Genomic DNA, 12,966 nt, shown 5'->3' with positions numbered 1-12,966 from the left:
GGGCCAACACAGATAGACAGACAACATTCACACTCACATTCACACACTAGGGCCAATTTAGTGTTGCCAATCAACCTATCCTCTGGTGCATGTTTTTGGAGGTGGGAGGAAGCCGGAGTACACGTAGGGAACCCACGCAGTCACGGGGAGAACATGCAAACTCCACACAGAAACTCCACTTCCGGTTTATGTTCCAAATTAAAGTGACCAGTCAGTGCTATTTGCAGCGATCTGACCAAATAACCATCTCGCTAGGCACTAAAGTAACCTGTTTGTGATAGTCCTTTTTTGTGAATGAATCCAAAAATAAACCAAGGCTAACGCCATGCTAGCAACGTAAAACTAGCATGCTTCAGAAGCGAAAGCAAGGTTCAGTGCAGTTACCTTGACATATTTGGCACGAAGGCGTTAGTTAGCCTTATAAGAAATGTTCTAAACAGTTTTTGGCGTAGCGAAGGTAACGACAACAGTAAGTGGAACAAAACACACCGTGTAGTTTATTTAGTTGGGACATCACCTCGCTTAATTAGCACACCAAAACGTGATAAGGTTCCTTGTAGCACGCGCGCATACTTTCTAAAGACACAGAAAATACATCAAAAACGTTTCGTTTTTTAACGAAGCGCTAAAAGCAGCTCAAGGCAAATCTTACAAATTGAGACGGATCCGATGACGGTTTTGTTCAGACCACGTCGCCAGTCACGGTCAAAATAAGCCCATGAAGATTCTCACAGAGCTTCACTACACTACACATATTCTAAATATGTCAACAACTGCTGTTTGGCCTCACGCTACATGTTTCCTTCAAGCTGGATGTGTTTTTCCGTTGCCGGTTACACCTTTGGAAATAAAAGTCGTCATATACCGGTAAGCCACGACCAAACACTTACAGTGGACTCAAGTAGTTCCTCATTAACATACCGTTGAATATAATAATACCTACATTACTGTATCTTATGTTGAATGAGTGTTTTTTATAATGTTCGTAAACGCATGTGTACTTTTAATTTGAAAGTAACGCGTGTTAGTGCCACCACCAACGTGCTCTTTACCTCAAGATAGTGAGGAACAGTCGAGAAGCATCCACACAACTCTCGTAGCCTGGGTGAGCGGTCTGCGCATGCGCGGGATACCGCACACGTACACGCCCACAAGGACACTGTATTTGTGCATGATAGCTACTATTAGCTAGTGAAATGACATTTAAATTATTTATTGTCTATGTTTGGTATCACAAAGTTGTCTGTGCTCATACGGTTCTGAGTATACGTTTTGGCATATAAACCAAAGTACATATTGGAATTGTTGAAGTTTGAAATAATTGCGTAAAAAGACACTAAAATAAGTGAGAATTACAAAACGTCCTTTCGCCTCAAGTTCAGCAATTTTACACCAGAGAAGACTATGTAGGGCAGTGGTTCGCCAACGTTTTTAACTAAGTATCACCTCAGAAAACACTGAAGGCTCTCCAGGTACCACTATAATGACCAACATTAAAATAAAGTAGTGTAAAAAAAAAAAAAATATATATATATATATATATATATATATATATATATATAGTAGCGTACTAGGCCTAAGTATTTAATAAAAACAAGGCAGACATTTTATTTAACAAGTATATGTATTATTTTTGCCTCAGTGTTTGTAGATATAGCGCTGCTGGACAAAATTTCCCCATTGTGGGATCAAACAGTCTACTCTATCTTATTCTAACATTACGCACAGTATGAACAATAACATTGTGTTTACGTCTTTAATTAAGTGATTATTTGGTTTACCACTAGATAGAGCCAGCGTACGTACCACAGTTTGAGAATCACTGATGTAGGGGATGAGTTTTTAAATATCTATATTACAATTTGGGACACAGTGGCCTTCGATGGCGAGATATAAGAAGTGAGACAATAAGCCCCTTGTCGTAATTGCTTGTATTCCGTCACAAGACTTCTTCCTGGAAGTGAAAAAAAGCGATGGTGAACCAAGCTAAGATTGCTGTTGTGCAGCGAGCAGTGAGCAAACTATCTGAGTACACAAGGGGCCTAGGTCTTCCTGCAAAAAGCAGTCGCATCCACGTAAACAATCTGCTACGACTAGCACACGACAGCTGACATCCGTGACTGCATATCCATTTAACAAACTAACAACTACTGAATAATCACCATATTTGTTTTTTGTCCTGTTGTCATATGTACTCGGATACATTTGTGTACAAAATAAACAAAAGGGGAGATATAGAGTTACCTTTCCTGACAAAGTATCATTGACCCGGACTTTCTGGTTTCTGTTTGTTAAAAATAAAACACAAACATTAACAAGGTAACATGTCAATGTAAATGTGGGGAGGCGGGGCCGGCAGACCAACAGCGAGGCGTGCCCCGCCGGGGCCGACTCTGAGATGGCGGCGAGGAGGCGTGGCCGGCAGTCCAACAGCAAGGCAGGACACACCGGAGCCCACTCCAAGATGGCGGCGAGGAGGTGTGGACGACGTGTGAGCAGCGAGGCGGGGCGCGCCGGGTTCGATGCCGCAAACGAGATCAGGTGCGTGGATCGCGCACCTGGAGGCAATTGAGTAATCCCCGCTCAGGATGTAAAAGCGCGACAGCCGAGAACGACGGGGCAGAAGGCGTTGGAGAGCCAGCAGTGGATGCAGAACGGAAGCGACCGAGAGCGAGACGCAGAAGACGCAGCCGGCTGAAAAGCGACCGGGAGAACGAGCAGTGGAAGAGGAGGGAGCTGGAAAGCGATCCGACCTGAGACTGAGGTTTTATTGAAAAATAAAATAAAGTCAACCATGCTCGAAGCAATGTCCTTCCTTGATGGTCCAGAGTACCCGCACGACGGCACGAGTCCGTTACAGTAAAATACTCATTGAGTAAAGTGCATTAAAAATATATCAAACCCACCTTTAACGAAGTGGTCACATACAGCAAATGTGTTCATTCATCAACTCTGCTCCTTTTGACTGTAGTGCGTGCCACTTTTATCGTCGCCTTTCGTAAAATATTGCACTCCTCCATCCATCCATCCATCCATTTTCTACCGCTTATTCCCTTCGGGGTCGCGGGGGGCGCTGAAACCTATCTCAGCTACAATCGGGCGGAAGTCGGGGTACACCCTGGACAAGTCGCCACCTCATCGCAGGGCCTACACAGATAGACAGACAACATTCACACTCACATTCACACACTAGGGCCAATTTAGTGTTGCCAATCAACCTATCCCCAGGTGCATGTCTTTGGAGGTGGGAGGAAGCCGGAGTACACGGAGGGAACCCACGCAGTCACGGGGAGAACATGCAAACTCCACACAGAAAGATCCCGAGGCCGGGATTGAACTCACGACTACTCAGGACCTTCGTATTGTGAGGCAGACGTTCTTAAATTGCCTCTCGAGGAACTCTAAATAAACGTTTATCCTTTTCGTGATTTGAACCATTCACACAGCCGAAGACAACGCAAGCATAGGGCATTTTTCTTCAAAAAAGGCTATATGGCAAACAGACGCTGACTAGACCACCATGCATATTTAATGAGCCGTGACGTAAGCACTCAAGCATATTAAGGCACCTCTCTGTAAAAGGTACACGTAACAACAATGATTTTGTATTTCGTATAAACAACCTCTGTATACACCTAAAAATGTGTATATACACACATAGTGTAACAGTTATTTTATGCAGTGCATTTAAAAATTAAATTAGTATAACTGCAAATACATTTAGTGTGTGTGTGATTTATTGTACCTTACATGCAGCTATATATGAATATGCTGTATGTATACCGCACGTGTACATTTGCTTACACTTTTAAATGTCACTTTTTAAAAGTTTGTTTATTGCAGTCACGTGTGCTAATCAGTTTAAAATCACACTTAGTTTTGTGAACAAAACCAAAACCACACACTACGAAGGAAGCACTAGTGTAGAGAAAAGTACTGCCTTTTATGGTGTATTTATTAAAACACCTGCTCACAGCAATCATGAAGCATGTGGCACATAAAATTAATAATATTGTGTCTAGTAATGTATGCAGTAACGATTAAATAAGGTATGGCCTACCCATTTCTATATCCCAGGGGTTCTCAAACTTCGGTACGTGTACCACTAGTAGTACGCGGGCTACATCTAGTAGTACGCCAAAGAATATCTTGATTAAAGTGCAATGTTTTATGTTATATTTTCAAACACAGAGTCACTGTTCAAACTGTGTAATGTTACAGTGGTCAAAAATATTAAATATTCTTGTTAAATAAAACCGCTGCCTTGTTTTTAATGAATACTTGGGCCTACTTATTATATGTTTCATACTATTTTTTAGATGGTGTTAATTTGAGTTATTCTCCAGTGTGGACGCCTCTAAGATGGCGTTTTTCCTCAATTCCTTAGTGCCATGCCATGTTTTGTTTTTGTTATTGTCAACAGTGCTGTGTGTGTCTGTGTGTTCTTCTCTTCTTTTTTTGTGTACAGCACTTTGGGTGTGCCACTTGCCTGTGTATGAAAAGGGCTATACAAATAACATTTGATTTGATACTACGCTACTGTAATTAAATGTCGGTCATTATGGTGTTACTTGCAGAGCCAAGTGTTTTCTGAGGTGGTACTTGGTAAAAAAAAAAAGTTTGTGAACCACTGCCTATCCTATTTCCTCCGGTAAACAGGTAAATGCACAATGCTCAAATACTTTAATGAAAGCAATGACACGTGACCAGCATCTCCCTCAACCCGAGCCGACACACCCAGTCACATACTCTCTAAACCCAAATTATGTCTTCTGTAAGAAAAGTAGTTAAAAGGTGCGTTATTTTTTACCCATAACAAATTGAAAACAATATACACACTGCATACTCAAAAAGTAAGTAAGTACATTTTATTTATATAGCACTTCTTTAGAAAAGAGCTCGCAAAGTGTTTTCCATGGTTAAAATACAAACAGTACAATCAAAATAAGCATATATATGATGCAACAATGGATTCCCATATATTATTAGAATGATGGCACATATTTTATAATGAACTGGATAAAGATGCAGATTTATTGTACTATGGTATCATTTCCAAAGTCAATTATAATGGCAGGACCCTCTCCTATTTGAACGAGGAAATAGTCTGTTGACAAAGCCAACACAAGGAGATGCAAATCAAGAGAGTTCCATTGCATCAAACTGAGGCGTGTGGCGAAATATCAGAAACACCCATGGGATAGGTTGCAGATGCACCCTGATGCAATATTGTTTTATTTCCTTCAATAAAACAATTCAAATTTAACATACAATCTTCAGCTTTGAATGAAAAGGACCTGAATTAGATCTACTGTACATAACTTGTGTCCCCCCTCAGATACTATATCCTTAAAGAATAGTTATTTAAACACTCATTAAAACATTTTTTATGTTAACTATTGTGGATGTTTGTATATTTTATCTCATGTTCTCCTAAATCTCTCTCAACTACTAAAAAAAATATTATATTTGTCGTGAAATTTGTTCAGCCTGGTTACAAATAATTTTTTAAAATGTTTTTTGAAACATGTGGCAGCAAAGATATATATATTTGCCATTATAGACTATAGTCTATAATGGCAAATATATATTTTTGGCAGCATTTTCATATAGGGGAATTTGTACGCAAAAACTAATAAAAATGATAATTTTCACATAATTCAAAAGGCTCAATAACCAGTTATTTCTAATTATTATTAGAGCACTGTCAAATTTAAATCTCCATAATCCGTTGTAACGTTTTTGTTTTTTTTGCAAAGACCATATTTTTTTCTTTCTTCCAAACAAACAGGAAGTTTGTTTGGATTGATTGATTGAAACTTTTATTAGTAGATTGCACAGTATAGTACATATTCCGTACAATTGACCACTAAATGGTAACACCCGAATACGTTTTCCAACTTGTTTAAGTCTGGGTCCAAGTAAATCAATTCATGGTAAGTAAATCAATTCATGGTAAGAAATTATTATTGAGTGCCGAGATATGGCAAAAGGGCAAATACTAAAAAAACTGCTTCTTACTACTCCTTCTTGAGCGTGTTGATTTGTGCAAGGGTGATCATGTGATGTTTCTCAATGTAACCTGTTGCACATGTTTGAAACAAATAACCCGAAAGCATTGTAAGAAATTAAGTATCTACAGTAATTACTTGAAGTAAATACACAATGAGAAAGAAGACGAAAGACAAACATGTTATTTGTAAAATGTTACCAATGTCTCAGAGGTGATGAATATTTAAAGATCAGGATGGCTACATATTAAATGATCCCAGGCAAAATGTTTACATTAATTAAAAAAGAAAAGGATATTTGTCATTTTCTGGTATAAGTTAATTTGATGAATGTGAACGTCAATGGGAACGTCAATGCACACTACACATCGACATTTGCATTCATGAAACCCTGAAATTATAGTTTGGTTCTTCTGCCTCTTCATTGATGGCAACAATTAAGGCAAACAAAAGTGTCCTGAAAACAAGTAACACCCATTTGACGTAGGCAACTGCGTAAAATCCCTTTGGTCACATGTAGTCGCAGGCTTTGAAAATGCAGTTTATCTTGTTGGGCAGGTTCTCTCTTGTTTGGTACATGCGTTATAGTCTGAAAAGCAAGGCACTCTTCTGTTGTTACTTGACAATTCAGCACACAGCCAAGGGAAACAGAGATGTTGCATTTTATCGGGGTAAGTACGAATACTTTTTGTACATTTATTAATAAACATAATAATCTAAGCAATAGTCAATATGGGTTTTGTCCCAATTACTCAACTGCAACAGCAATAATTAATCTGGCAGAAGAAATTTCAACTGCACCAGATAAAAAAACAATTCTTAGTAAGTATTTTTGTAGACCTTCGAAAAGTGTTCGATACACTTCAATCATGAAATATTATTGGACAAATTGAATATATATGGAATAAGAGGAGTGGCTCATGAATGGGTCAAAAGTTACCTGAAGGACAGAAAACAGTTTGTGGAAGTTAACAATTGGAAGTCGGCCTTACATATCAGTTGTGGAGTACCACAAGGATCGGTCGTTGGACCAATGGTTTCCAAACTGTTTAAGTGTATTTTATTTGCGGACGACACAACCCTATTTTATTCAGGACAAAACTTAAAGGATGTGTTAGAAGTGGTTGAAAACACATTTATTTAAAACTAAAATATGGTTTGATGTAAACAGATAATCATTGAATACTAGCAAAACGAAATGTATGATTTTTTTGCAGAAGTAGGAAAAATGTGGATGCTCATTAAATGTCGAAGGAGTTGAGATTCAAAGAACAAATGAGATCATGTTTTTGGGTGTTAAGATTGATGAACATTTGTCATGGAAATCACATATTAATGATACAAAGGCTAAAGTATCTAAAACTTTATGTATTTTACACAAAGTGAATGATTTTCTAAATAAAAAAGCACAGTATATTCTGTATAATTCACTGATTGTTCCATATCTAACATACTGTATTGAAGTGCGGAGTAGTGCCTGTAAAACATATGCAAATCTAATCTTCCTTCTGCAGAAAAGAGTTGTAAGAATCATTACTGGAAATGCATACAGGGAACCCACAAACCCAATATTCAAATAGTTAAACGTATTGAAATTTCATGAATTGGTAGAGTACAATATCCTAGAAATCATGTACAAAGCACATACACACAAATTATTCCAAACAACATTCAAAACAGATTTGTTAAAAGAGAAAGTAATTATAATTTAAAAAGAACTGATATCTTTAATACATCGAGATTTAGAAAAGGGATAAAGGACATAAGTATTTCAATTAAAGGTATTAGTTTATGGAACAATCTTGACAGTGAAATAAAACAATCTAAATCTCCTACTTTATTAAAAAAAATAAAAAATCATGATGATGAAAATATATGTCTTGGAGTAAATTATTGTTTCCATGCTTAGTTATTTTCTTGTATGTTATGAATATATATATATATATATATATATATATATACATATATATATATATATATATATATATATATATATATATATATATATATATATATATATATATATATATATATATATATATATATATACATACTACCGTTCAAGAGTTTGGGGTCACATTGAAATGTCCTTATTTTTGAAGGAAAAGCACTGTACTTTTCAATGAAGATAACTTTAAACTAGTCTTAACTTTAAAGAAATACACTCTATACATTGCTAATGTGGTAAATGACTATTCTAGCTGCAAATGTCTGGTTTTTGGTGCAATATCTACATATGTGTATAGAGGCCCATTTCCAGCAAATATCACTCCAGTGTTCTAATGGTACAATGTGTTTGCTCATTGGCTCAGAAGGCTAATTGATGATTAGAAAACCCTTGTGCAATCATGTTCACACATCTGAAAACAGTTTAGCTCTTTACAGAAGCTACAAAACTGACCTTCCTTTGAGCAGATTGAGTTTCTGGAGCATCACATTTGTGGGGTCAATTAAACGCTCAAAATGGCCAGAAAAAGAGAACTTTCATCTGAAACTCGACAGTCTATTCTTGTTCATAGAAATGAAGGCTATTCCATGCGAGAAATTGTTAAGAAATTGAAGATTTCCTACAACGGTGTGTACTACTCCCTTCAGAAGACAGCACAAACAGGCTCTAACCAGAGTAGAAAAAGAAGTGGGAGGCCGCGTTGCACAACTGAGCAAGAAGATAAGTGCATTAGAGTCTCAGACGCCTCACAGGTCCCCAACTGGCATCTTCATTAAATAGTACCCGCAAAACACCAGTGTCAACATCTACAGTTGCGAGATTCTGGGCTTCATGGCAAGAAAAAGCCATATCTGAGACTGGCCAATAAAAGAAAAAGATTAAGATGGGCAAAAGAACACAGACATTGGACAGAGGAAGACTGGAAAAAAGTGTTGTGGACGGATGAATCCAAGTTTGAGGTGTTTGGATCACAAAGAAGAATGTTTGTCAGACGCAGAACAACTGAAAAGATGCTGGAAGAATGCCTGACGCCATCTGTTAAGCATGGTGGAGGTAATGTGATGGTCTGGGATTGTTTTGGTGCTGGTAAGGTGGGAGATTTGTACAGGGTAAAAGGGATTCTGAATAAGGAAGGCTATCACTCCATTTTGCAACGCCATGCATACCCAGTGGACAGCGCTTGATTGGAGCCAATTTCATCCTACAACAGGACAATGACCCAAAACACACCTCCAAATTGTGCAAGAACTATTTAGAGAAGAAGCAGGCAGCTGGTATTCTATCGGTAATGGAGTGGCCAGGGCAGTCACCAGATCTGAACCCCATTGAGCTGTTGTGGGAGCAGCTTGACCGTATGGTACGCAAGAAGTGCCCATCCAACCAATCTAACTTGTGGGAGCTGCTTCTCGAAGCGTGGGGTGCAATTTCTCCAGATTACCTCAACAAATTAACAGCTAGAATGCCAAAGGTCTGCAATGCTGTAATTGCTGCAAATGGAGGATTCTTTGACAAAAGCAAAGTTTGATGTAAAAAAAAATCTTATTTCAAATACAAATCATTATTTCTAACCTCACAACATATGGTGGTGAATAAGTGTGACTTTTCATGGAAAACACAAAATTGTTTGGGTGACCCCAAACTTTTGAACGGTAGTATATATATATATATATATATATATATATATATATATATATATATATATATATATATATATATATATATATACTGTGTATATATATATATATATATATATATATAGAGCTAGTCATCTGAATTGAACAACAACTGTTGTAACTGTATGGATAAGGGGCAGATATTATACGTTTTACTTCTTTCTGCTCTTTTTCGTTCATTGTTTATTTTAAATGTTATGTTAATTGATTTTTGTTTTACCTTAAACTAATGAAATAGAACAAAACAAACAATTAATTATTGTATTTTTTTCCACACATACAGACTGTTGTTGGCCTTCTCATCATCATCATGTGTTTCTCCAAAGGACTTCTTAAAGAGGCAAGTAAACCTTATTAATAGAATATTAGGTTTATTATGTCTTCTCATGTTCAGAAGGGTTTTAGGTGTTATAAATGACGTTTTTACCTTGACATGTTTTGACTGACATCTGCGGTCTTCCTTAAAAGTGAGGAAACTTCAATCGAAACATGTCAAGGTAAAAAAACAAAAAAAACATATCATCTATACCAAAAATGTGTCTGAATATGAGAAGCTGTATAAATAAACCTTAATTGTGTTCAAATTTGACTAAATAGTGTTTTGTAAATGGTGGAATTCAGTTTGGCTGACACCATAATCGTACTGCAAGAGAATGAAACCAAAGCTGGAGCCATTTGAGGAGGTTTTTAATCTGAATGTTTATCTTTTAACAGGGAAAAAGACCTCAAAATTCACAGCTTCCTGAATCCTACGGCAACAACAACAAGAAGGTCAGCACTAATCATCACGCTCATGATAAATGCTATAAGTGCCTGTATCACAACAAAGAGAGAATGAAGAATTGCTTTTTTATGCTTCAACAGAAGGACCTGAGTGAGGGAGATCTGCATTTATTGGCCAAGATCCTTTCCATCGGACTGGTTGATGCAGATCCAGACTACCTCCACCATCTAAAAGGCTACAGGGACTTGAGAGGTGTATGACCTGGACATGAACAAAAGGATTATTGTTTGGGGAGCTATCGACTGAATTGTGAAGACACCAGACTATTCATGGTGCGAACCTCCAAAAATGCTCATCCACAACTTTTCATGCATTGAGGTTGAGCATGCAAAACACATTGCATCAGTGATCATTTGTGAAATGCATTATGACTGTTATGATGCCACAATTGAAATGCACCACAGCATGGATAAAAAAAGATGTATAGGAAAGTAAAGAGCCAACACAGGATGTCGCTGTCACTTGATTTAATAGCATTTTAGAGCAGCACACGTCATTGTATAATTATGCATTGATGGCATTTGTATATCTGTGAAAATGTATTAATTTTGTCCTGAAGGGAGTTTATCAAACTAGTTTTTTTTATAATGGACACATTTTTTATTTGCAAAGAGCTACCACCAAACCCCTTAAACTGTACTAAATTGGCTTATGTTTTTTTTTTTTCTCAAACGAATAGTAATCGAGAGGTTTGTCCCGATGGCTTTTGTCTGTTAGTGCGGATTAAGGGGTACCTTCCACATACAGCTGTTGAGTTTGTGTCCAAGAAGGTAGAGCAAGGTCACAGCTGACATGTTAAAGCAGAAGAAGCCAACCAGACCGACACTACTGAAGTGTCCAAGTAAAGGATACACCCAAATCCCGACTGAGAAGTACACCCAGAGAATCCTGCGGAATATGTTGACAATAAAAGACATATCCATCCATCCATTTTCTACCGCTTGTCCCTTTAGGGGTCGCGGGGGGTGCTGGAGCCTATCTCAGCTGCATTCGGTCGGAAAGGCGGGGTACACCCTGGACAAGTCGCCACCTCATCACAGGGCCAACACAGATAGACAAACATTCACACTCACATATATCACTACATATTCTAGATTATTTTACAGTATCTCATTTTAAATGTGAGTTATGCCAAAACAAACAGGCTTTATTGATGCAGATTGTATGTAACACACAGAGCCTTAAAATACCACTGTCACAAGTCTTAAAATAGTTTAAACAAAGTTGGATGTGTCATAGATGTTGGACCCAAGGAACAGAAGTGTCTTGTGTGTAATAAAGCTGTGACAATCACAAAACAGTAATTTCTTATCATTTCACTTGCCACTTACCAGAATAGATAAAGTAAGCCCACTACTCCCAGAGTAAGTAGGGCATGTGTTGTTTGTGGGTAGACATGTGGCTCCATCAGAAGTTCTCCAAGTAAAATAGGTAGGACCAATGTATGCTGAGGGAACAGTGAATTCTTTTTTGGGTATTTGCAATTGGGAGAGATGTGTTTAAAAAAAATCATATCCAGACCATTGCATGGTTTATCCAAGGTGGGAAGAAGGCGTCGATTGTTGCCGGGTAGACTAACTCTCTGTCAAAGGCAAAGATGGTCCAGAAAAGCAGAACAACAAACTAAACCACAGATGTAAAGTAAAGCATATTGATTTGTTGTGTATTAAAGATATATGTTAAATGTGCGTCTCACCATGCCAACAGGGAAGGCAAAAACAGCAAAAATAACATCTTTACATCTGTTTAGTGGGGTCTGGCTGTCTTTCCCCCAATTGAGATCATTCACTGCAGCCAGTCCAAAGAAAAACATTTGGAGTAACTGAAAAAATAGCAAACAAAACTACATTTTTTCAGTGTCATAATAGCCTAGCTCCCTTTTTATGCACGTATCATACTTACTACATTCAAAAAAGTGAGGTACTTCCAAGGTCCCCCGTACACAAAGATGCCAGGTGGTAACTGCTCTCCATCCTTAGCAGCGAGGCTCTTCACAACAAATGCATACCAGCTAAATGTTGCAATGTGATATACTCTCCTCAGGGTTAAAGTCATTTTATTTGATATCGATACGCAAAATCTTTAAAACAATTTAAGACTACGGCGGATAACAACTGCTGCCAGTAAAGGATGTCTAAAGATTAGAGTGACTGTGCAACAGCTCAATGCACACACACAAGAGGCCCACTGTTCATTATTAAGTACAGGAGTGTGTATTTCATAAGCAGTACTCTGTAGCATGTGACTTGATGGTCTTTTCACTCTCAGTGAGCGTAATCGCTTTCTGAGTTTTGTAAGAAATAATTTAATGTTAAGGTGAAGTAAAATGTTTGGTTATAATTTGAGAAAGTTCAACAAATTACAATTAAAAAAAACATGCGGAAAGCCCAACTTGAACATATCCTGTGTTTTTTATTATTCAACATGTTTGTGTTTGTTTACGAAGCAAGGCAATTTGTTTGTTTCAATGTATTATGGCTAATGTCCCACATTTTTACTTATGAGGTTAACAAACATCCTGGTCATACTACTTGTTAGTCCACATCAGAA

General features: G+C 37.6%; 1 protein-coding gene across 1 annotated transcript; it reads right to left on the bottom strand.

The window, feature by feature from the left end:
- Positions 1-10,868: 10,868 nt before the first annotated feature.
- LOC133607118 (androgen-dependent TFPI-regulating protein) lies at positions 10,869-12,927 on the bottom strand. The gene is made up of 5 exons (XM_061961581.1): positions 12,319-12,927; positions 12,113-12,238; positions 11,938-12,039; positions 11,748-11,863; positions 10,869-11,304 (listed from the first exon to the last, which is right to left on the bottom strand). Exons 1-5 carry the CDS (start codon positions 12,469-12,471, stop codon positions 11,130-11,132), a joined length of 672 nt encoding a protein of 223 aa, XP_061817565.1. The 5' UTR covers positions 12,472-12,927; the 3' UTR covers positions 10,869-11,129.
- Positions 12,928-12,966: the final 39 nt, after the last annotated feature.

The sequence above is a fragment of the Nerophis lumbriciformis genome, linkage group LG02 (assembly GCF_033978685.3).
Source record: "Nerophis lumbriciformis linkage group LG02, RoL_Nlum_v2.1, whole genome shotgun sequence".
Classification (NCBI taxonomy): Eukaryota; Metazoa; Chordata; class Actinopteri; order Syngnathiformes; family Syngnathidae; genus Nerophis; species Nerophis lumbriciformis.
The sequence above is the reverse complement of the archived record's forward strand: the minus strand, read 5'-3'. Positions and strand labels throughout refer to the sequence as shown.

Bases quoted from the DNA above. Each gene is read 5' to 3' on its own strand.
- LOC133607118 (XM_061961581.1), bottom strand. From the start codon at position 12,471: ATGACTTTAACCCTGAGGAGAGTATATCACATTGCAACATTTAGCTGG. The intron at 12,040-12,112 runs GTGAGACGCACA...TCTGTGGTTTAG, and splicing joins TTGCCTTCCCTGTTGGCATG to TTTGTTGTTCTGCTTTTCTG. The intron at 11,305-11,747 runs GTAAGTGGCAAG...CATATTCCGCAG, and splicing joins GGCTTACTTTATCTATTCTG to GATTCTCTGGGTGTACTTCT.